Source organism: Drosophila ananassae, chromosome 3R (assembly GCF_017639315.1).
Source record: "Drosophila ananassae strain 14024-0371.13 chromosome 3R, ASM1763931v2, whole genome shotgun sequence".
Taxonomy (NCBI): Eukaryota; Metazoa; Arthropoda; class Insecta; order Diptera; family Drosophilidae; genus Drosophila; species Drosophila ananassae.
Genome location: NC_057930.1, coordinates 22,885,763 through 22,907,588, shown reverse-complemented (window position 1 = coordinate 22,907,588; position 21,826 = coordinate 22,885,763). Strand labels below are relative to the sequence as shown.

The window sequence follows — 21,826 nt, the reverse complement described above, 5'->3', positions numbered from 1 at the left end:
TTTCCAATATTAAACGAGTAGGACTTGGCAATAAACTACTTCACAGGGTTTTTTTAAATTATAAAGTACTTTTTCTAGGGATCTAGATCCTAGAGTTACTTAAAGTTATATGCACATGTTAAAAAAATGGAAGTATAAAAACTAAAATTAACTTATATTATTTGTTTCACTGCTATTAAAACTGAAAATAATATTTATTCTTTGCACAATCTTTCTACATATTATAAAAACTTAAAAGTAATTCTAAACAATTGTAGATACTTTTAAAACGCCCGCCTCATTGGTTATCGAAATACAAACGAGACTATCGAAAAGGCGCCAAACATTGAGAATGGCCGTTCTTCTTCTTGGCTGCTTGGCCCCCCAGCTGCACGCCTTTTGTTTAGTTTGCCGTTTATTTTCAGTTTTCTCCTATTTCTTCAATGATTGGCTATTGAAACTATGGATCAGCTCTACCTGGAGATCGAGATCAGCACTCGGAACTCGGTAACCACCATTTACACCAGTGTTTCCTCGTTCCTGGCCCTCTACACCTATAACTACCTGAACGACAAAAACAATGTGCCTGTGAGGGTTAATTTTGTGGCCACCAAGATAGCTGGCGGTAAAATAGCTTTAAGAAGCGATCATTTGAAAAAGGAGCTTACGGAGCAGCACATAACCTGCCGGGAGGCGGCATCCCTGGCGGCTATAAGGGATCTAAAGTTACCCATTTACGAGAAGGATGGAAACACCTACATAGCTGGAACCTGTGCCGTTTGCAGGTCAGGATTTTTGATGTTTTGATTTCCAAGATTTACAAAAGATTTTTTCAGGGAGCTCATTGCCCGACAATCGGATGAGGAACTCAAAAAACTGCTGGGATTCAAGGGCAGCTGCCTTCTGGCTCCTTCAGAAGCCTCCATTTGGACCAGATTCTGTGAGGTGGACGTCGTTGAGGTAGTCAGCGGTCTCCACAACGGCCTCATCTTGCCAGCTGTGCCCGTGGAGGTTGTAAGGTTTGAACAGCACATGAACGAGCCGGTACGGATGCACAACATCTACAAACAGGCACGGGAGCAGGCAAATCAAACGGAAAATGGAGGAAAAGTGAAGCGGAAGGATCGTGTGGAGATCAAATGCACCACGCCAAAGGAGCAGTTGCTTATAGAACACCGCTTTGCGGAGGGTATTAGCTTTACCATTGCAGACATAATCCTGTATCCACTTTTAAAGATTATCTTTCAACACTGTGGGCAGATGCTGCCGCATTTTCCGCTAACCAGTACCTGGTTTAGTGAGGTGAGGTTGAAGAAATGCCATTACTTGGTTAAAAACTCATATATTTTGTCTTTTAAGATCGATGCTTTTGATGAGAGTTGTTCCAGGATTTTGAACGAACTTTACGGAGGATCGAAGGTCAATACACCGCCGGGAGACCTATCCATTCCCGACTGCGAGGCCACTAGTCTGTACAAAGCCGATCCAAAGCGGTACAAGCCCCGAAACCGCATCTACACTAGCCAATCAGAAGTGGAGGCTGCTCTCGGCAAACTGTCCGCACTGCAGCTAAAGTTCAGCTCGGATTCCGACCACAACTACGGAGAAAGGCTCATCGATTGGGAACAGATCGAACCCTCGCACGCCAAGAGCTCGGCGCTGCCGAAGGAGCGGCTCGAACGGAAGCGTCAGCAGCTGGAGAACATGGCCAACGCTGTGGTTTCCTTGGCAAAGCCGGGAGATCGGATAGTGGACTTTTGCAGTGGAACTGGTCACCTGGCCATCTTGCTGGCCTTGAAGCTGCCAAAGTGCACTGTGATTGTGATGGAAAATAAGGCTTTCTCCCTGCTCCAGGCCCAAAAACGGGCCGTGGAACTGGGACTAACCAATTGTGTCTTCTACCAATGCAATATAGATTACTTTGTGGGAGATTTCGATATTGGAGCGTCGTTGCACGCTTGTGGCACGGCCACTGACATTGTTTTGCAGCAGTGTCAACGGGCGAAGGCCCACTTTGTTTGCTGCCCCTGTTGCTATGGATCGCTGCAACCCATGCCGCACATATCATATCCGCTGAGCGAAGTCTTTCAACAGGTGTTGGGTGCTAAGGATTTCCTGTACATTGCTCATACGGCGGACCAGGCTCACGAAATGGGGACAACCAACTGCAAGCCGGACACGACGCTGCAGGGGCTGCGGTGCATGGCCATTGTCGACACAGACCGACAGCTGCAGGCTGAGGAGGCGGGCTACCAGGTGATCCTCACGCGACTTAAGCCCGAGCAGTGTACGCCAAAGAATCATCTGCTAGTCGGACGTTTTGTCAAACAGAACTGAAATTCCTAACTCTGGAACACAGGCACAAAATAAATAAATGCATTTTTGTAATTTTTTTAATTCTTGATTTAAGGGGGATTTTAAAAACAAAAATTTAAAATATCTGAAAACCTCACAATTCACACCAAAAAGATAATAAGTATTCGAGTTTTCTTGCGAATTACACAGTTGTTGATTTTTATTACAGGACCTTAATTCTCATCAGTTTAGAGCCAAATCGGAAAGGATTGTACAGATACCGAATTGGCGGCTTCATTAGCTTATGGGAGAGTGGTTGTACAAAAAGAAAACCCGTCCGCAGCGACCGGGGGAATTATCAATTAATTTTTTACCAATTCACTAAGATTCAGCAGCCGCTTAAATTAATATAAAAGATCATGACCGCCTCGCAGAGCCAAAACCAAATGAAGAACGGAGCCACCTTGCACCTTGTAGTCAGCCGCTGTTTTGTCATCGTTCCTATAATATAATATATATTAAATTTTTTGATCAAGATGACAAATCAGACAAGATCTTATAAGGAGAACAAAAAATGTTTGGTTAACTCACATTTGCTTTCCAGAGAAAATCAGACGCTGTTGTTGGGGCGGGATGCCCTCCTTCTCCTCAACGCGCTCCTTGATACGATCCACCTTGTCCGTTGGCTCAATGTCGATCTCGATTTCCTTGCCAGTCAGCGTCTGCATATATTTATATAAAATATTTTTTATCATTTATGTAAAAATCCAGAAAACCGTAAATATTTTGCACACTACATCTTTCCAGTGTTTTGTTGTTGCAGATCTGACGCATCTCGGAGTTCGAGAACCTTTTCCCTGCTACTCACTTCTGCGGCTTGGATTCTGCAGCCCAGCACTTACCTTCACTTTGATCAACATGTTGTGTGTTTAATCTGCTTTTCAGCTTTCTAAAAATACAAAAATAACTACAATTTTCGCCAATTCCACTCGGCTTGCGGCTTTTTTTGCTGTCACTCGCTCGGCGTTGCCACCTGGTACCACAGATGGCCGCCAACCTATCGGGATTCGATTTGAATGTCGATTAACAAAGATACAGTGGGATGGTTTAAAAATTAATCCTACAATTAAATATTTTAAGATTAGGATTTTGAATTAAAAACATGAAGTATCAAATAATAACTTTTAAAATACCAAACAAAATAACAAGCACCCCTAGAAAAAGGACAGAGCAGAATTGATGGAGCAAGCAGAGGCTCCAATCTATTTCCCCAACGAATGAAGGGGATAGCCCAGAAAATTGAACAAAAAATCTCAAAAATAATTCGTTTCCAGATTTTGATGCAGATCGATGGAGAATCTATCCACAATTCGTTTAAGGTATTCCGCTCAAGAATCGGGTGAGTTTTGGCAAAGATATAGCCTCCGATGGGGGCCATATTGTCCCTCCAATGCATTTCCCCAACAAATGAGGGGATAGCCAAGAAAATTGAACAAAAAATCTCAAAAATAGTTCGTTTCCAGATTTTAATGCAGATCGATGGAGAATCTATCCACAATTCGTTTAAGGTATTCCGCTAAAGAATCGGATGAGTTTTGGCCAAGATATAGCCTCCGATGGGGGCTATATTGACCCTCCAATACATTTCCCCAACAAATGAAGGGGATAGCCAAGAAAATTGAACGAAAAATCTCAAAAATAATTCGTTTCCAGATTTTGATGCAGATCGATGGCGAATCCATCCACAATTCGTTTAAGGTATTCCGCTCAATAATCGGATGAGTTTTGGCCAAGATATAGCCTCAGATGGGGGCCATATTGATCCTCCAATACATTTCCCCAACAAATGAAGGGGATAGCCAAGAAAATTGAACGAAAAATCTCAAAAATAATTCGTTTCCAGATTTTAATGCAGATCGATGGCGAATCCATCCACAATTCGTTTAAGGTATTCCGCTCAATAATCGGATGAGTTTTGGCCAAGATATAGCCTCAGATGGGGGCCATATTGACCCTCCAATACATTTCCCCAACAAATAAAGGGGATAGCCCAGAAAATTGAACAAAAAATCTCAAAAATAATTCGTTTCCAGATTTTAATGCAGATCGAAGGAGAATCTATCCACAATTCGTTTAAGGTATTCCGCTAAAGAATCGGATGAGTTTTGGCAAAGATATAGCCTCTGATGGGGGCTATATTGTCCCTCCAATGCATTTCCCCAATAAATGAAGGGGATAGACTAGAAAATTGAACAAAAAATGTCAAAAATAATTCGTTTCCAGATTTTGATTCAGATCGATGGAGAATCCATCCACAATTCGTTTAAGGTATTCCGCTCAAGAATCGGATGAGTTTTGGCAAAGATATAGCCTCCGATGGGGGCCATATTGTCAATCCGAAGCATTTCCCCAAAGAAGGAAGGGGATAGCCCAGAAAATTGAACAAAAAATCTCAAAAATAATTCGTTTCCAGATTTTGATGCAGATCGATGGAGAATCCATCCACAATTCGTTTAAGGTATTCCGCTCAAGAATCGGATGAGTTTTGGCAAAGATATAGCCTCCGATGGGGGCCATATTGTCAATCCGAAGCATTTCCCCAAAGAAGGAAGGGGATAGCCCAGAAAATTGAACAAAAAATCTCAAAAATAATTCGTTTCCAGATTTTGATGCAGATCGATGGAGAATCCATCCAAAATTCGTTTAAGGTATTCCGCTCAAGAATCGGATGAGTTTTGGCAAAGATATAGCCTCCGATGGGGGCCATATTGTCAATCCGAAGCATTTCCCCAAAGAAGGAAGGGGATAGCCCAGAAAATTGAACAAAAAATGTCAAAAATAATTCGTTTCCAGATTTTGATGCAGATCGATGGAGAATCCAACCACAATTCGTTTAAGGTATTCCGCTCAAGAATCGGATGAGTTTTGGCAAAGATATAGCCTCCGATGGGGGCCATATTGACCCTCCAATACATTTCCCCAACAAATGAAGGGAATAGCCCAGAAAATTGAACAAAAAATCTCAAAAATAATTCGTTTCCAGATTTTGATGCAGATCGTTGGAGAATCCATCCACAATTCGTTTAAGGCATTCCGCTCAAGAATCGGATGAGTTTTGGCAAAGATATAGCCTCCTATGGGGGCCACATTGTATCGCCCATGCTTTCCCAAAAGTTTGTCGGGAATATCCCCGAAACTCGACTACAAAATGTTTGTCTGTCTTTTCTTTTAATATACATCTACAGCTTAACAATTAACGACTTAAATTTAGAAGTAAACACTAATTGGAAATGCATTTTGTTCTGTTGGACTTAAGTGAGATCCCCTGCTGCTTAGGAAAGCTTCTTCAGCTTGTTCCAGTCCCGGATTGCCTCCCCAATGTGGCGAATATCTCGGGCATATGTCCTACAGCAGCCACCAATCACCTTGGCCCCCAGTTGCGCCCACTCCGGTACGTAGTTCGCAAGAGGCACACAGTGCTCTCGGCCCTGCCAGCCGTTGTCCACGTCGTAGGTCTCGCCACTGTTTGGGTACACCACCAGGGGGATCTGTTCGTCGGCTCCGCGCTCGCCGTTCAAGCTCTTGAACAGTGGCGTCACAAATTTGGGATGGACGCAGTTGACGCCGACGGCCAGGCACTTGTCCTGGGCATTCCGCTCCGCCAGAAGATCCCAAATCGCCGTGGCAGCATCCGCAAAGGTTTCTCCATGAGCCAGAGTGCTCTCGTCCTTGCACTGGAAGGCTACCCAGAATTTCACGTCCGGATAATCGTCGCAGAGCATTTCCACCAATGCCTCGGCCTCCATCTGGCACGGAATCGTCTCGATGGCCAGGGCATCTACTCCAGCTTCCAGACAGGCCTCAATCCGGACACGGTGCCAGTCGGTGATCTCCTTGGCGGGCACATAGTCCGCATAGCTTCCGGTGTACTCGGAGCCGTCGTGCAAATGAGCTCCAAAGGGTCCAATGGAGGCAATGATTAGGGGGTAACCTGGGAAAGAGTACACAATATTATTTGTAAATGTTTATCAATTTACTCTTTTATCCCTCTTAAATACTAGTAATCCGGCACGTGCCAAACCGATATAAGCCTGGTAACCAGGAGAAAGTGCACTCACCTTCCGGAACGGACAGCTGGGCCTGATAGCACTCAGAGAGATAGCGCTCCTTGGCGATGTGTGCCAGTCGAACGGTGTTCCTAATCAGCTCGATGCTCTGCTCCTCGTCCAGTTCCAGATACTCCATGTAACCCTCTACGCTGGACTGATACGTATTCGTCAGAATGATATCGGCTCCATCTGTTTTTGTTGTCAGGGGACAGGAGAAGACACAAATTTAGTTAGTACCTGTTGCTAATTGGAGAATGACTATAAACTCACTTTGCAGAAAGTCCAGGTGAGTGCTGATGATGGCCGACGGATTGGTGGCATTGAAGCGGGAACTCCATAGGGGATCACCGTCCACAGAGTTGCCCACATGGACGGTCATCTGGGTACCGAAACCACCATCTTTGACCAGGACGCGCGTCAAACCCATGATTGGAAAATGGTTACCAAGAGGTGGCCTGGAATCAGGTGAAAATTTATTGATTATTTTATAGTTACATCCTTCTACGTCAGCAGATAGGGAGATAATCGATTTATATAGATTCAGGGCTTGGTTATATGAGGTCGAACATCTGGCAAAAGCGACTAATTAATACAGATTACAGGGCAACAATGTAAGGCTATAGTTGTTTACCAATTAGATCTTATGGAACCAACTATATCGCTGCCCCCTTCTTCTAGTTCAACGAACTTTCTAGACGGGAAGCCAAGTGCACAAACAACTTGCAACGTGAGTGTTTATCTATGAAGTACCAGCGTTCTAGTTTTCATTTTATATTCTATATAGAATTACTACATACTCTACTTAAGTGTACTAAAAGATATTTGCCCAAAGATGCCCATGAATTGGACATAATATTGGACTTTTTATTAAGAGGATTTCTGAATGCGAAAGTATAACCCGTTGTTTTTAAGCATTTTTTCAAAAACATGTATATATTGTTAAATTTTATATATCCAAGTTCATTAACCCTCAATCTAATAGAATATTAAGAATTTGTTGCGGTATTTTGAGTGGATATATTTTCTATCTACATATTTAAGTTCACTAGCCTTCAATGATATACAGTTTGGAAAACAACTTGAGTCTACATTTTTTTTCCAAATTGTTTTTAAAGAAATACGATAAATAAAATGAATAAAATTTATAATAATAATAACAAACCATAGATATAAGTATTAATATTTCAGTTTTACACGAAAAAGTTCTTCAAATACTCAATACAATGATTTGAAATTAAAACAATACTATAATCGCTTAGAACTTTTATTTGTTTTGAATATTCAATAATTATGTTTTATATTTCAAACTAACTCCCTAAACTTCTTAGAACAACTAATTTTATTTTCAATATCACACATTCCAAATACCTCTTGGCTGGGTATAATAAAATAAACAAAGTTTGTCCCGCACTCACCTTGAAAGATTATTTATAGATCTTGTAAATGGCTCGATTCAATAACAACTTTATTGAGTGATAGACGACGGTCCGGCTGGCTGACTATCAGGCTGGCTGATTAATTTATTATTTTTATTTATTTGTGGTTTGTACTGTTTTTTGGTTTCTTTTATTTTTTGTGATAGAAAAAGTCTGGGATATGCGAACTGTCGCGCTGAATGCTCGGCAAACGTTTAAGTGTTTTACAAAGGCGGTTAGGGCTTTTATACTTTCCGGCGGACAGATCGCTCAGCTGGTCTGCCATGGATGGATGGGGCTTATCTCGGCGAAATTAATAAATAAATTTTATAACAAAACAAAATAAAAACGGCAAACACACATCAACATAATAAAAATGCCCCCACCAAGTGATACTCCTCCGGTGATAAGCCGGGTGCACAGCTGCCAGACAGTGCCGCTTAGCTCGGCCAGATTGGGTTCGGAATCGGACTCGGAATTGGAATCGGAATCAGATTCGGAATCGGGTCGTCCGGGTTGAGTGCGACTCCTCCACAAGGCTGATGAAATCGTTGTTGGTTCGTCAGAGTGCGTGGCTTGGAGACTCAGGATCTTGGCTTAATCGTCACTGATAACCTCCGGGAGTGCGACCACTCGGAGACGTACTTGGTTGTTGACTCTGCCCCTTGGACACGAGCTGCCAGACACAGCCAGAGGGTACCAGCGGGTGGTACCAGCACCAGGGGACAATGGTCTTAGAAACTGCGGATCTTTATGTGGTTTTCTATTATGCACTTTTTTCACGGCAAAATTTTAAAGTCAATGACCAAATTGGAACACAATTTCAAATCAATTGGGTCAAAAATATATTTTATTTTAAATTGCATTCTTAATTAATAGTTTTTGTATTTATTATTTTATTGAATCAGGTTCTGAGCTTATGTAAGAAAGGTACATAGAAAAGGTTGATATTTTTGTTTGTTTATGCGCTGTAGTCTTATCTCATTATGGTTTCAGAAAGGTGTATAGTCCAAAATAACAAAATTCCTATGTTGTTTTTAAAAACAAGCAAGGTTTTCTAATTTTAATTAAAGAATAAAAAAATAAGTAAACAAAAATTTTAAAGATGGGTGTCATTTCAAAAGACAATTGAATAGTAAGACATACTTTTCTCAGTCAAAAGTTATGAAATTAAAACAAGAATTCACTTAAATTATAAATAATAAATTCAAAAAATTTTTACAAAAAATATTTCAACTGAAACCGTTATTACTAAATATTATTCTGAAATTTTGGTAACAAAAAATGCACTTTGGAACTCCAGAGTTGAATCAGAGATTGCTGCGATTCCAATCCAAATTGAGCTTGGTTTGCAAATTGCAAAAAAAAAAAACATAAAAATTGTCGCTGGGTGCCGGACACGTCCATACCCCCACCCGTCCAGTCATCCCGCCCTGTTTACCTTTCGGCAACTACGTCCGTCGATCGCAGATCGTCCGGACTCCGTCTACTGATTAGCCGGCCATCTGATGTGGGTACATTTGGTACATATAGTACAGAACAGTGTGTGTGTGTGTGTATTTGCAAACTAAATAGGTCTAGGCTAGTCACACGAAACGGCTCTCGTCTAATCAGTGGCTGGAGTGCGCGACCGATTACGCGTCTATGCTGAGGCCATCAACGTACTGGCGAATCTCCAGCACATCGGATGGATACACACGGCAACAGCCGCCGACGATGCCGGCTCCCAGCTGGATCCATTCGGGGACAAACTTGACCACCTGCTCACCCGTACCGGTCCACTCTCCCTGCTCAGCATCGTAAATCTCACCGCGATTACTATAAACCACCAATGGAATTTTTTCATTCGAACCGGCAGCCTTCAAAAAGGACGTCAGCAAAGGTGTTACAAATTGTGGATTCACACAATTGACACCGATTCCCAGGAGTCGATGCTGAGCCTGTCGCTGTTGGACTAAACGCCAGATGGAGAGAGCAGCCTGGGCGTAGGATTCCCCACTAGCAAGGCGGGCATTGTCCTGGAAGAGGAATTTATTGGTTATCCTGGAAAAGCTTCAACAGTTGATGTCTTCCACACTCACCTGACACTGGAAGGACACCCAGAAATTGACACCCTCATAGGAATCCAGTACAAGTTCGGTAACAGCCTCTGCCTCTAGCTGGCAGGGCAATGTCTCCAGGGCCAGTCCATTTACTCCTTCTGCCAGGCAGATCTCTATCCTGGTCCTGTGCCATTCCTGGAGCTGTTTCTTGGTTATCTTGTCCGCGTAGCTGCCGGAATACTCAGATCCGTCGTGCAGGCAGGCTCCATATGGTCCAATAGAAGCCAATATAAGAGGTAACGTTGAGTCGGAAGCGGTTTCCTTGAGGTACTGTGCCTTGGCCTCCTGTGCCAGTTGAACACTCTTACGGATGAGCTCCTTGCCACGCTCCTTGCTGACACCCAGGTACTTTACGAAGCCATCCACACTAGACTGGTATGTGTTCGTCAGAATGATATCCGCTCCACTGTGCAGGAAGTCCAGGTGTGTCTTGATGACCGCCTCGGGATTGGTGGCATCGAACCGGGAACCCCACAACGGATCTCCGTCCACTTTTTCGGTAACATTCTTGGCCAGCTGGGAGGAGAATCCACCGCACTTGACCAATATCGGCTTGGGGCTCCTGAATCTGTTGCTCACTTCCATATTTTTTTTCTCTGGCCTACGTGATGCGTGTATCTACAGGTGACTTCTTGGCGGAATGGTTGGCTCTTCTCGAATAGCTAAAAACCTCAAAGATAGTGCGATGTATTTTGTATCTGGCAGATACGTGAGATTGTGAGATTTTGCTTGTTTGTTGCTTGTTTTCCCTCCCGACTTGGAATTCTATGAGGTCTTTATTTTTTCTGATTTTTTTAGCTTGGGTTGGCAACTTTTTCCGCTTATCTACTTTTGTCGCAATTTTCACAACACGAAAGCTCACCCACACATGCTTGGGCCTCAGCTGTTCTTTGTTTACCGTTCTGGGATACAGTGGAGCCTCGAAAATGGAAAATTAGATTTTTTTAAGAACAGAGAACGAAAAGTTGATTTATACAAAAATTCATTAAAAATAAAATGGTGGGAAAAATAAATGAGCTTAGTTATTTTCTTTTAAATTTCTCTTAGCACTTTGTAAAATATATTTGACATTTTAATGAAATATCACATTAAAATGCAAAATATATATAAGAAAAGCTTGTCAGAAATAGTATTGTATACTTAATGGTTTAAGTGTTTACTGTAAATATTGCAACAAAAGTACTAAAATAGCAACAAGTTAAAGAGAAAAATAAATATATGCCCCTAAATAATGTTTAAAATAATTAAATAAAATAGCCAAAGCTGTTGCCAAAAAATGTATATCGTGTTTTTTGAAACTCTTGTCACTTTGTTATATGAAATAATAATTATTTTTCATTATCCCAGATGCCAAATAAAACGCATTTTTTAAAATATAAATATAATACGCATATTTTATATATATACGAGATAATACATAGGAAAAACAAACGGTGTAATAACATAGATGCATATGTTAAAAGAAATACAAGTCCTTAAATACATTTTAGTGAATGCAATTGGTTGTTTTTTTGTTTTTTTTGGGTGACAATTGTGTTTAGGGGACATATATTGGGTATATAATCACATAGTTTTTTTTTGTGTGTATAAATAAATCAGGGAATTATTTCAAAAAAAGCTGAAAAAATGCCACAAACAATAAATGTAACTTTGGTAAACTTACGCAGTGTATAAATTCTAAAACATTTCGCTTCTAAAACTATTTTACATACTTTTTACTTCATTTTTTTTTTAGTTTTTTTTCAATAAATAACAGTTATTGGTATTGTTCTGGCTATATTGTTATTGTTGTTGTTGTATATATACTATATAGTAATATGTGTAACATTGCTAGGCTCAAAAAATACAGATTTCTATATCTGAATATTGAAAAACGGAACGTAATGGAGAAAAGCTTAAACGAAATGCCAAAAAATAATAATTTGAAACACTCAGTCTCAGGTCTCCATAGGTAATCCTTTCTGGTCCTCTTTTTTTTTGCATTCAGGAGAACAGGTTGTTCCGCCGCTTGAGCGATCCGAACTTCTTCTCCGCCTCCAGCAGCATCTTCTCGTTCCGGACCACCTCGAAGGGAATGGTTCGGGAGAGGCGATCCATCTCCTGGTCCGAGGGAAAGTCCTCGAAACTCATGTTACTGAATCCGGTTTTGGCTGAATTTTGAATGGTATTTGATTGGAAATTGCGACTGGTGGCACCTCGGTTCTCATCCTGATCCTGCCTAGCGTCGTCATCGTCATCATCGTCATGCGACTGGTACTGGAGCCTTTGATGTTTCTGCTTGCTGCCGGATGAGAGGGACGATGTGGATCCCAAAGCGGCGGCACTTACTTTCTTGTACGAATGACCCTTGACCTTCTGGGTGAGCTTGCCCGGGAGTACTCTCACAGCCAAATGGGACTTCTCCTTCTTCGGCTTGCCGCTGGCGGGTACTCCCATTCCGTCGGCCACCACATCGGCACCACGCAACACCACGGGCTCCTCCTCGTCGTCGGGCGTGAAATCCGAGCAGCGATCTTGAGAGATTTGCACAAACGTATTATCGGCAATGGGCAGCAGGGGTCGGAGATGGGTAGCTGGAGGTGGAACTGGTACAGACACAGGCGGAGCAGCCGGCGAGGACTGTGGCTGGCTGGCGGAGGAGGCGGAATAGGATGACGGCACATTCACATAGACACTGCTGGTGCCGCCAACACTCGACTTCTGATTACTATTGTTATTGTTATTTGGGAGCAGTGGATGATGGTTCATCAGCGGCTCTGGCGTTTTGTTGATAATGATCGAGTGATTTATGGTCACCAGTTGTGGCGCAGCCACGGACACGGATACGGGTGCAGTAACGGGTACAGGAACATTAACACAAACGGAGGCGGATGCAGAGGCGGAGACAGTGCCGGTGGTGGCGGGCACTTTGATCACATTGTTGTTATTGTTATTGTGGCTGGGGGGAAAGTGGTGCATCGGGTTCTGTTCGATGGTGCGAATTACCTGCGGAAAGGGCTCCGAGCCAAACAGATCCTCCTCCTTCTGTTGAGAGTCTTGGAAGGGATTGAAAATGGGCTCATTGAACTCGTCCAGCTGCGGTGACTCCGCCGTCTGATTTGTGGGCGTCAACTGCGCCGGAAAGTTGGCAAAGTTCGTGGCGGAAGAGTCTCCTCCTGGTGCCGAAGCCTTCACAGGCGTTGAGGTCCACATTTCCGGCTCAGCTGGTTTGGGTTTAGCTTTCGGTTTGCTCTTTCTCTTCAAAGGAACTCCAACGGGTAGCTTGAACGGCGCCAAGGCGAACACATCCTCCTCCTCGTCTCCGGGGATCTCTGGCAGTGGAGCAGCTAGGGGAGATTCCGCGCTGCTCTTGCTCTCCCCAGAACCGTAGTCCAGTTCGTCGTCTAGTAGCAGAGGACGATCGCCAAATTTGTGAATCAGATCGCTGGACGTGGGACTCAGTTCCTCCGATGGGGCACTCGGATCTCCACCGTTTCCAGCCGCCACGAGACTGCGGTCCTTCTTCCGCATTCGCACCTTGACCACCACCCGGCTGCGTACATCGTCCTCGTGGGTAGTCACGCTCTCGCACTCGGCATGGTATGCCGAACTACTGCAGGTCTTGACGGATTCGCTGATTCCGTCCATTTCCGAGGGCAAGGGGCGCCGCAGTTTGGCCTGAGTCTGGCGGGGATTCTCGTCGAACAAGTCGTCGTCCTCCGCCCGCAGATCACTGGCCGATCCAATGGAATCACCATCAGATTCCGCCGCCTTCGCCGCCTCCTCGGCCTGGGCAGCCACGGCGGCGGCCATGAGATTCAGTTGCTGGGCCGCCTGGTGGGCGGCAGTTGTGGGCTTCTTGGTCGTTTGGCGCAGCTTCTTGACGATCGGCAGGTGGGCGGATGTCTTGTCCACCTTGTGATAGGCTACCTGTTGGATCTTGTGTATGGTCTCGGGCAGAGTGCTGGTCACCAGTTGCATCTGCTTGAAGATTCCGCCGCCACCACCGCCACCGGCCTCATCGCTGTCTTGCTGGAAGAAGCCAGAGCCCTCGGAATCATCAGAGTCGTCAGTAGTGGGCTGGTCCTTGCTGCGCAGCTTCTCGTACTTGTTGCGATCATCGAGCGGTAGCTTCACATAGCCAGCGGCATCACCGCCAGCTCCGCCACCCGGCAGGCCGCACTCCGAGTCCGTTTTCAGTTTGCTGATCAGAGAGGTCTTCTCCTCGCTGGACACCTCCAGGGTGGGGGAGAGCAGCCACTTGGACGAGTTGGATGAATGGGGCGCAGTGCTGGCTACCGAGCTGAGGGGCGTGACCAATCCGACGCCTACGCCTACGCCGGATGAGGTGCCGATGAATTTCGCTGTGGACGAGAGCGAAGGACTTTTATGCAGTAAGGTAATGAGATTACGGGTTTACGAATTTACGGGTTAGCGGCATTTTGTTCTACAACTAAGAATGCGAGTGAGGTGAGAGAGTGTCTGGATGGATGGATGGCATCTGGATGGATCTCAGGGGGATATATGCTTGCTCTAAGTACTACGTGACGTATACGTAATATTTGATTTTTTTTATTTTTTGTTAGTTGAATGTCAAATGCGAAGACAAAAGCTGGAACTCGATGGTTTTTTTTTTAGTTGGACCCCAAAAGTTAATTCGGTGATGTATGTATTTGATTTTAAGACATGCACAGTCCACAGATTTTTTAAAAATTAAAAAACAAGGAACTTTGAATACTTGCTTGTGAAATAGTCTCTTTTTCTATTTTAAAAAATAATAAAATTATGATTTAAATGGATTTAAAAGCCCTGTGCATGCCTTGACTTAGAAATTAACCCACACATTTAGTTAGTTTTGGTTTACATTTGAGTTTTGGGTTTTTGGAACATAATATTGAATTTATTGCATTTTTGCTTCAGTTTTGGTTTAATTCTCATACAATTCTTGTGGCTGAACTTAAGCTAGCGCCCCACCTTCTTAACTGGCCTTGTATATAAATATATAGTGCTTTATGTATATATCTGTATATATATATAATCTGTATTCTGTATTCTGTATTAGTTTCCTTCTGATAATTTGCTTGTATGTGTCTTGGTTACCTGACTTTTGTTGCTTTCATTGCGCTTCTACTAAACACTAGACTTTTATATATTTTTTGTAGCTCTTTGGGTTAACGCTTCAAGGCTTTATCTTTCTTCCCCCGATTATCTTATGTACAAGTATTAACAGGAGTAGTAGTATGTAGTTATAGCTAAGTGAACATTTCAATTAATCGTGTGTGTGTCTGTGAGAAGCAACAATTATGGACCTTCTTGATTGGACTCTCTCTGGTGATGATTATTAACAATTGATTGGTTTGGTTTACTTTATTTGTTTGTCTGATGGTTCTGCTGATGCTGCTGCCACATCCGCAGGGAACGCAGCTTGAGGCGTACTTTATCGATAGCGTTTTCAAAAATAAATAAATAAACAATTTAAGTGAAAGGATCTTAATCGATTTTGAGCAGCAATTGGATCTGCATTCTACAGTAATAATATTAATAATCTCTTTAGCATTTATCTTTAGAATTGCACGATGATAACACATGGCTTGTAAATCTATAACTTTGATATGCAAATTATTGCCAAAATGTATACGCTAATTAGTTTCGATTCGACTTCACACTCTACTACGCCAACAACATGAATAAATATGTATCTATATAGTACTTCATCGCTTAGTTAGCTAATTTACAAAAACACACACATTGAGATACATTTACATATTCGGGAATCCAATTAGTTGTACAATAGAATAATTGAAATTTTGTTCTTTTGATTTCTGGTTAGTCCACGAACCACAACCGCTAATTGTTTACTGTTAATGACTAAGTTTATAAAGAGACTAAAAATAATATGCATCATAATTATAATTTACTTCTTGTTTAATATATTTTTTTCAATTTGTTTCTAGCTTTTTGGACCAGCACCAAGATTTACTTTGTTAGAAGCGCTTCAGTTGGAGTTTGTTAAGGGAAGAGAGCTTGTAAGAGTGCAGAAAGGACAATAGATGTTATAATTTATATTTAATTTATAAGCAAAATATTTAAGAAGTGAGTTCAAACTTTGAATAGTACTTTAGAGTGTTACTTTATATACAAAATTCTCAAACACCATCCACCTATTGTCCTTCGTGGGAGTACCAAGTACAAAGCATAGTTTAAGGTCGGGGTTAGTGGGTGCTTTTGGGATATTTACAAATTATTTTGATTGCACTTAAGTAGGCTACACACAGAAGATAGTTGGGAGAGGCTAGATCGCGATTCTTTCTACACAATTATGGCACGCTAAGCATCGCGATCGATACGGAATAACTATATAGAGCTGGAGCAGATCTTCCGTCTGGGAGCTGGGACTTCGTACAGCCGATACATGGAAACCCGGTTGGAGGATATCGATCGAATCCCTGCTGAGTTGAGCGTTACTAGGAAGAGTTTAGACTACGTCTACGTCTACGTTCAAATCACTTTCACTTTCTGCATCGAGAGATTGAGAGAGCGAACAAAAGCAACAATCGGAAAACTAAACGTATTCTGGCATTGCAAACGGTTAAGGTGGAATTTCATGCTTTACCTCCGGTTTTGCGCAGTGAGGTCGCCTTCTCGCGCAGTCCGGGTGGCAAACTGAATGGCGCCGATCCGAACGGGTCCTCCGCCACCTGGGTGGGATGTGGCGATACAGCGGCCGTAATGGGTGGAGGTGGTGGTGCGGCAGCAGCGACAGCAACTGGAACTGTTGTGATGGCAACAGAACTAGCATTCTGTTCCGTGGGCGTCAGCGTGGAAGTTGTGGAAGCTGACTTGGCTGTAATGCCTGAAGAACATAAATGGGATTAGTATTTAGGAAAGAAATGTTACAAAAAGTATACTTACTCCCTTGACTGCCCCTCTGCCTGATTTTGTCAAACTCCGCCTCGAAGATGTGGTCTTCGGTCATCTGACTGAAAGGCTGTTCCTCCTCGAACGGGTTCCAGGCCTCCACACGCTTCTCTACCGCCGCTCCCTGTCCGGACTTGATCAGTTCGCTGATGGAAACAGCTGCCTGAGTATTGGCAGCTGCATAGATCCCCGGATTCGAGGCGGCGCTGGCCAAGGTTTGGGGTCCATCGCCCATGGCAGCCAAATTATTGTTGAACGGGGCCAGAAACTGACTCGTTTCATTGGCAAACGTTCTAAAGCGCACAACAGAATAGAATTTGATGAGTGATTGAGTGATCAGCGAACAAAAAAATAAAGAAAGTTCAAGGAAAAAGAGCAAGCAATGTGGAAAAATTAACAGAGAAGCTAATACAGATTTTAAGGCTACATAGTTTCTATTGGCTCTGCGGCTCATCGGCCTCGTCCTGGTCACTTGTAGCTCTTAAGGACACAACCGGATAAGGACAGAGAGAAAGAGACAAGCAGAAAGTGAGTGAGAGAGCAAGAAAAGAGCAGAACACATAACACATACAGATTGTGCAGAATAAGCATTGCAAAAAGGTAGTAACTTCCATCAAGGACATCCTTGATTTCAGTCGGATGACATTGAACTTCATACTTACTTATTGAAGGCCGACGTGTCGCTGACATTGCGCCTGTGACCTCCACCTCCGCTGGGCTTCGGAGGCGTCAGCATGTTCTTCGTGGGCGTGCCACCAGGTACAGCCAGTTCCTGAGGCACCTCTTCCTTGTTGGTGTCCTCGGTTGCTGGCAGATTTGCTGCTGGAACTGCAGCCGTGGCTGGCTCATTGAAGGGATCCGGGTAGCCACTGGATTCAAAGAGGTTGCTGGCAGCGGCCACAGGAGCTGCTGAAACAGCTGCCTGGGCCTGCGGAGCTGGAAGAGGAGGAACTGCGGCCGGCATGGCTGGAAAGTTGGCCTGGAACTGCTCGACAACGGGCTGGGGGAGCTGAGCCTGCGCCTGTGGTTGTGGAGAGGTGATATTCTGCCGGGGCGAGGGACTGGGCGGCAGGCCCAGACCCAGGGCGTTGCCGCCGTGCACCGAGGATGATCCTTTGGGCCGGGAGCGTGGGGCGACACTGGTACCAGCCTCCACAATCGACACGTTTTGGGGCTTGGCCGCCTTGGCGGCGGCAGCACTGATTCGTTTGGCCTCCGACTCGAAAGGAGGTACCTGGAGCAGGTCGAAGTTTGGAATGGGTGTCTTCTGCAAAGGAAGAGGAGCTATTTAAAAGAAAAAACAACTAAAAAGTGTCCTCCACTTACATGCAGATTCTGAACGGGATTATCTTTGCCGGCCAGTCGGAAGGCCACTTCGCACACCTGCCATATATTGGGCCTCCGCTCCATATCCGTGTCCAGCATGTACTTGATCAGCTGGTGCATGCCCTTTGAGTACTTGGAGTTGTCCGGAATGGAGAACTGTCCATTTTGGATGGCCAGGGTGCTCTCCCCGAAGGGCAATGAGAAGAAGCACAGTTTGTACAACATGCAGCCCAGGGCCCAGATATCCGCCTTTGTGGTTATACTCTTTCCCCCATACAGATCAATCATTTCGGGTGCTCGGTACGACAACGTCGTATACTTCTGGATCTCCTCCTCCACTACAGTGACGCCGTGCTGCTGCGGATTCAGGGTCTTGGCTGTCGCCGAACCAAAGTCGCAGAGCACAAAGTTTCCGGCGTCCGTCTGCAGGATGTTCTCCACCTTCAAGTCCCGGTGGATGATGGGTGTCTGGCAGTAGTGGAGCCGCGAGACAGCCTCGGCAATATCACAGAAGATGGTCAGCACCTCGGGCTCCGTAAAGCCGACTTGTAATCTAGAAAGGCATGAACTTTAGAAGGGAATCTTATGAATAGAATAATGTAGTTACCTTGCATTCATCATGGCCAGCATGTGATGCTTGCAGTAGGGCATTAGGAGGAGCACCTCGCACACTCCATTGCCCGTGGGTGTGATGCTGGAGTCCACATAGCCGATTATGTTCTTGTGCCCGCTGAGGTTGCTCTGTTGGGAGTCCCGGAGGAAGTATCTTGTTAGTTTTAGTTTGTTTTGGATGGAACCATTCTGGTCTACTCACCGCAATCTGGATCTCCCGCTTGGCCACATTCAGATCGTGCTCATTGTTGACGTACATGCGCTTCAGGGCGTACTTGGTGGCTGCGGAATTGCCGCCCCCATTGCCCCTGGCGAGGAACACCATGGCGAAGCCACCTGCGTGAAATCGGTGGAGGGAAGATAACAACAAAGAATAGCATTAGTTGGGGGGGAAGTTTACGGTCTAGACAGCCCAAAACATCTGTCAGCTGTAAATGGTAAACAAACTAAAAAAAAACAGAGGGGTGGACTAGGAACTAAGAACTAAATAGAACGACTAAAGCATATCCTTTGTTACTAAAATGAATATAGTATTTCTTTGTATTAGATAGAAATACATGACTAGGGAAGATTATTCAATTGTCACATAGTTCTTAAAGTGCAGATATACTTTTAACAAAACCCATAGTACTGGGTATCATTCCAGTTTACGCGATAGCAGTTACTGTCTGGCCCTGGAACGGTTTACACATGTTCTCCCCGTCAGACAATTTGCATGAGTTTTATTCCATTTTATTGCACATAGAATTCAAGTAGAGCCCCCCTTCAAAATTCAGTGTCCCCCCCCTAACGGCACCTGTCGCTCTGCGCCACTTCAAAATACGTACGATAAAAAGGCAACGCAATTCAGAAACTAAACTATTGAAGGTCACGTACAGAAATAACAACAATAACATGCGACAATAACAATACTGAGCTCTGAGATCGAGTGGAGGAGAGATGGGTGGGCTGACAGTGGGAGGGCAGAGGGTAGCAAGAGAACAGAGAAAGAAAAAGAGAGTAAATATTTAAATTATAATCTTTTTAATGAGATTTAGAATTAAAATTTAAAATAAAATATTTTGAAGATTTTTTATTTTTTATATTTTATAAAAATTAATTTCTCCTTGTTTTTTTTGCTCGACTTTGTGAAATTACGGCGTCAAATGTTAATCAATGGCGAAGGTTGGCAACCCACAGCAACAAATCAAGTTTGGCAAAAAAAAAAAATAAAATTAAAAAAATTAAAAAGTAATAATACTACACGAAAAGCAACAATAACAATAACAATGCAAAATTGTAACGAGAAAACTTGAGAGGTTAGAGGGAGAAAGGGGGAGTCGAATGCAAAGTGGGCGGAGCAATGGAGAAAGGTAGGGCAAAAGAGGGAGGTCTCCACAGTTAACCGTTTGTCGCTTAGTCACTTTTTTTTAAATTTTTTGCAGGGTTGGGTAATGGATTAAGTTGAGCAATATAGGTACTCTACACTATCTTAACGGTAGACAAGCTTTCCCCAAGTCGACCTTGTCCTTCTGTCCAAGAGTTACAGGGTATGCCCGACAACAGCTGACTGGGGGACTGACAGCGGCGCCAGCGCAGCGCACAATAACATTACGAATCGAGTCTGTTTGCCAAAAAAAAATAAAAAAATAAAATAAAAAGAGAGACAAGCCACAGGGAAAGGTGCAAGATGGGAAGCCATTGTAGTAGGAATCATTGGAGGATCAAATGTTCAAGGAGTGCTTTTCAAACTGTCACACACACACACACACAGAGAGGTATATAAAGTGTGCAGGATGTGTGCACTCCGGTTTTCAAGGACAAGGACAAAAGCCAGGACGATTTCCTCCGAGGAATTGCGAACTTTGCCATTTCCCAGTTACGACAAAAGGTGGAATGGACATCGAAGAGACTTGAAGTGGCACTAGCGGACTTGCCGCTTCATTGGCTGAATTAACATAATTGATTCAATTGATTTGTGGCTATGTATAGAGATTCTATATACTCTAGGCTATATACTATATACTATATAGTTTCTGCAACTAAAAACTCTCTAAATAATTTAGATATTAAAAATTCAAGGCTTAGATCTTAGGGCCAGGGCCACCACTGACAGGGTCATTATTATGAAGTTTATTTGTATTTAAAATTATAATACTTATATTAACATTAAAACTTATATTAATACTTATACTAAGTTGCAGGAATTTCATTCACTATCCACTGAACTTACGTCAGCATTAGTCATTGTTGGAATTATGAAAATAAGAGATATTAACGACTGTTCTGGACTCCAGCAATGTGCAATCGGAAATGCGACAAGTGGCGCCCCTAATTACGGGGGATACGCAGCAGCTGTTTTTTATGCTGGTTTTTTTTTTTGCGGTTTCTGTGTCTGTCTGTCTGACTGTTTATACGCCCCAGATTCGGGAACCGCTTGGGTTTTTATCTAATCTGCCAAAAAGGGGGCAGCCCACCTGTAAATCGAGCTGCTTGATAAGCATAATCGGTGTTTGGGGCTACGTGCTTTTAGTCGATAAGGACACAAGGTAGATATGTAGAGATACGAGACACCCAGGGACACCCACATCATCCCACGTCACCCACTCACCCTCCGCCAGGACATCTTCCACGGTAACTGCGACGCGTCCCACTGTAAAGACCTTGCCCACGAAGGAGTTCTTCTCGTTCGAGGACGAGGACGAGCTGCTGTTGTGCGGATTCTCCAGTCGCGAGTTCTCATTGCGCTCGAACTTGGAAAGGATTTTCTTCATTTTCCTCGATTTTCTCGCAAATGTTTACTGCTTCGAAAGCAGCACACACACACTCCCACACACACACACACACTCGTACACACACTAACACAGACAATCGCACGGTCTTAATTGCCTGCGCGTAGGTGTTTTTGGCAATATTATTCGTTTTTTTCGCAATAGCGGGTGGCGTTGCCGCTTGCCAATTGATCCGCGTTCGCGTTGGGGATGCGTTAGCTTAATTATGATATTTTGAATGCACAGACACACACACACTGCAGCGAAAAAGAAAGTTTTTCGATTTTCCTGCAGCTCTTCAAGTTGTTCGTTGAGGACGGTGTGACCAGAGCCGGGGTTGG

General features: G+C 43.7%; 5 protein-coding genes across 7 annotated transcripts; 1 reads left to right on the top strand and 4 right to left on the bottom strand.

Moving 5' to 3' along the window:
• Positions 1-319: 319 nt before the first annotated feature.
• Positions 320-2,367, top strand: LOC6498070 (glutathione S-transferase C-terminal domain-containing protein homolog). Its single transcript, XM_001961980.4, has 3 exons — positions 320-764; positions 816-1,281; positions 1,339-2,367. Exons 1-3 carry the CDS (start codon positions 442-444, stop codon positions 2,314-2,316), a joined length of 1,767 nt encoding a protein of 588 aa, XP_001962016.1. The 5' UTR covers positions 320-441; the 3' UTR covers positions 2,317-2,367.
• A 97-nt stretch (positions 2,368-2,464) lies between these two features.
• On the bottom strand, positions 2,465-3,342 carry LOC6497470 (NEDD8). The gene is made up of 3 exons (XM_001961981.4): positions 3,177-3,342; positions 2,866-2,996; positions 2,465-2,775 (listed from the first exon to the last, which is right to left on the bottom strand). Exons 1-3 carry the CDS (start codon positions 3,192-3,194, stop codon positions 2,679-2,681), a joined length of 246 nt encoding a protein of 81 aa, XP_001962017.1. The 5' UTR covers positions 3,195-3,342; the 3' UTR covers positions 2,465-2,678.
• A 2,143-nt stretch (positions 3,343-5,485) lies between these two features.
• Positions 5,486-8,030, bottom strand: LOC6497469 (homocysteine S-methyltransferase). The gene is made up of 4 exons (XM_001961982.4): positions 7,799-8,030; positions 6,654-6,838; positions 6,393-6,572; positions 5,486-6,265 (listed from the first exon to the last, which is right to left on the bottom strand). The coding sequence occupies exons 2-4, from the start codon at positions 6,808-6,810 to the stop codon at positions 5,607-5,609; spliced, it is 996 nt and encodes a 331-aa protein (XP_001962018.1). The 5' UTR covers positions 6,811-6,838; positions 7,799-8,030; the 3' UTR covers positions 5,486-5,606.
• Positions 8,031-8,674: 644 nt separating this feature from the next.
• On the bottom strand, positions 8,675-10,494 carry LOC6497468 (homocysteine S-methyltransferase 3). Its single transcript, XM_001961983.4, has 2 exons — positions 9,880-10,494; positions 8,675-9,816 (listed from the first exon to the last, which is right to left on the bottom strand). Exons 1-2 carry the CDS (start codon positions 10,483-10,485, stop codon positions 9,433-9,435), a joined length of 990 nt encoding a protein of 329 aa, XP_001962019.1. The 5' UTR covers positions 10,486-10,494; the 3' UTR covers positions 8,675-9,432.
• A 1,203-nt stretch (positions 10,495-11,697) lies between these two features.
• Positions 11,698-21,821, bottom strand: LOC6497467 (AP2-associated protein kinase 1). 3 transcript variants are annotated; one of them, XM_001961984.4, is made up of 8 exons: positions 21,326-21,821; positions 18,938-19,071; positions 18,731-18,864; positions 18,124-18,676; positions 17,460-18,064; positions 16,792-17,090; positions 16,493-16,732; positions 11,698-14,243 (listed from the first exon to the last, which is right to left on the bottom strand). In XM_001961984.4, exons 1-8 carry the CDS (start codon positions 21,486-21,488, stop codon positions 11,884-11,886), a joined length of 4,488 nt encoding a protein of 1,495 aa, XP_001962020.1. In that variant the 5' UTR covers positions 21,489-21,821; the 3' UTR covers positions 11,698-11,883. The 3 variants fall into 3 exon arrangements, with proteins under 3 accessions (XP_001962020.1, XP_032307306.1, XP_032307304.1); XM_032451415.2 differs by lacking the exon at positions 11,698-14,243 and adding an exon at positions 14,751-16,395 and having other exon boundaries at positions 21,326-21,819; XM_032451413.2 differs by lacking the exon at positions 11,698-14,243 and adding an exon at positions 14,751-15,314 and having other exon boundaries at positions 21,326-21,819.
• Positions 21,822-21,826: the final 5 nt, after the last annotated feature.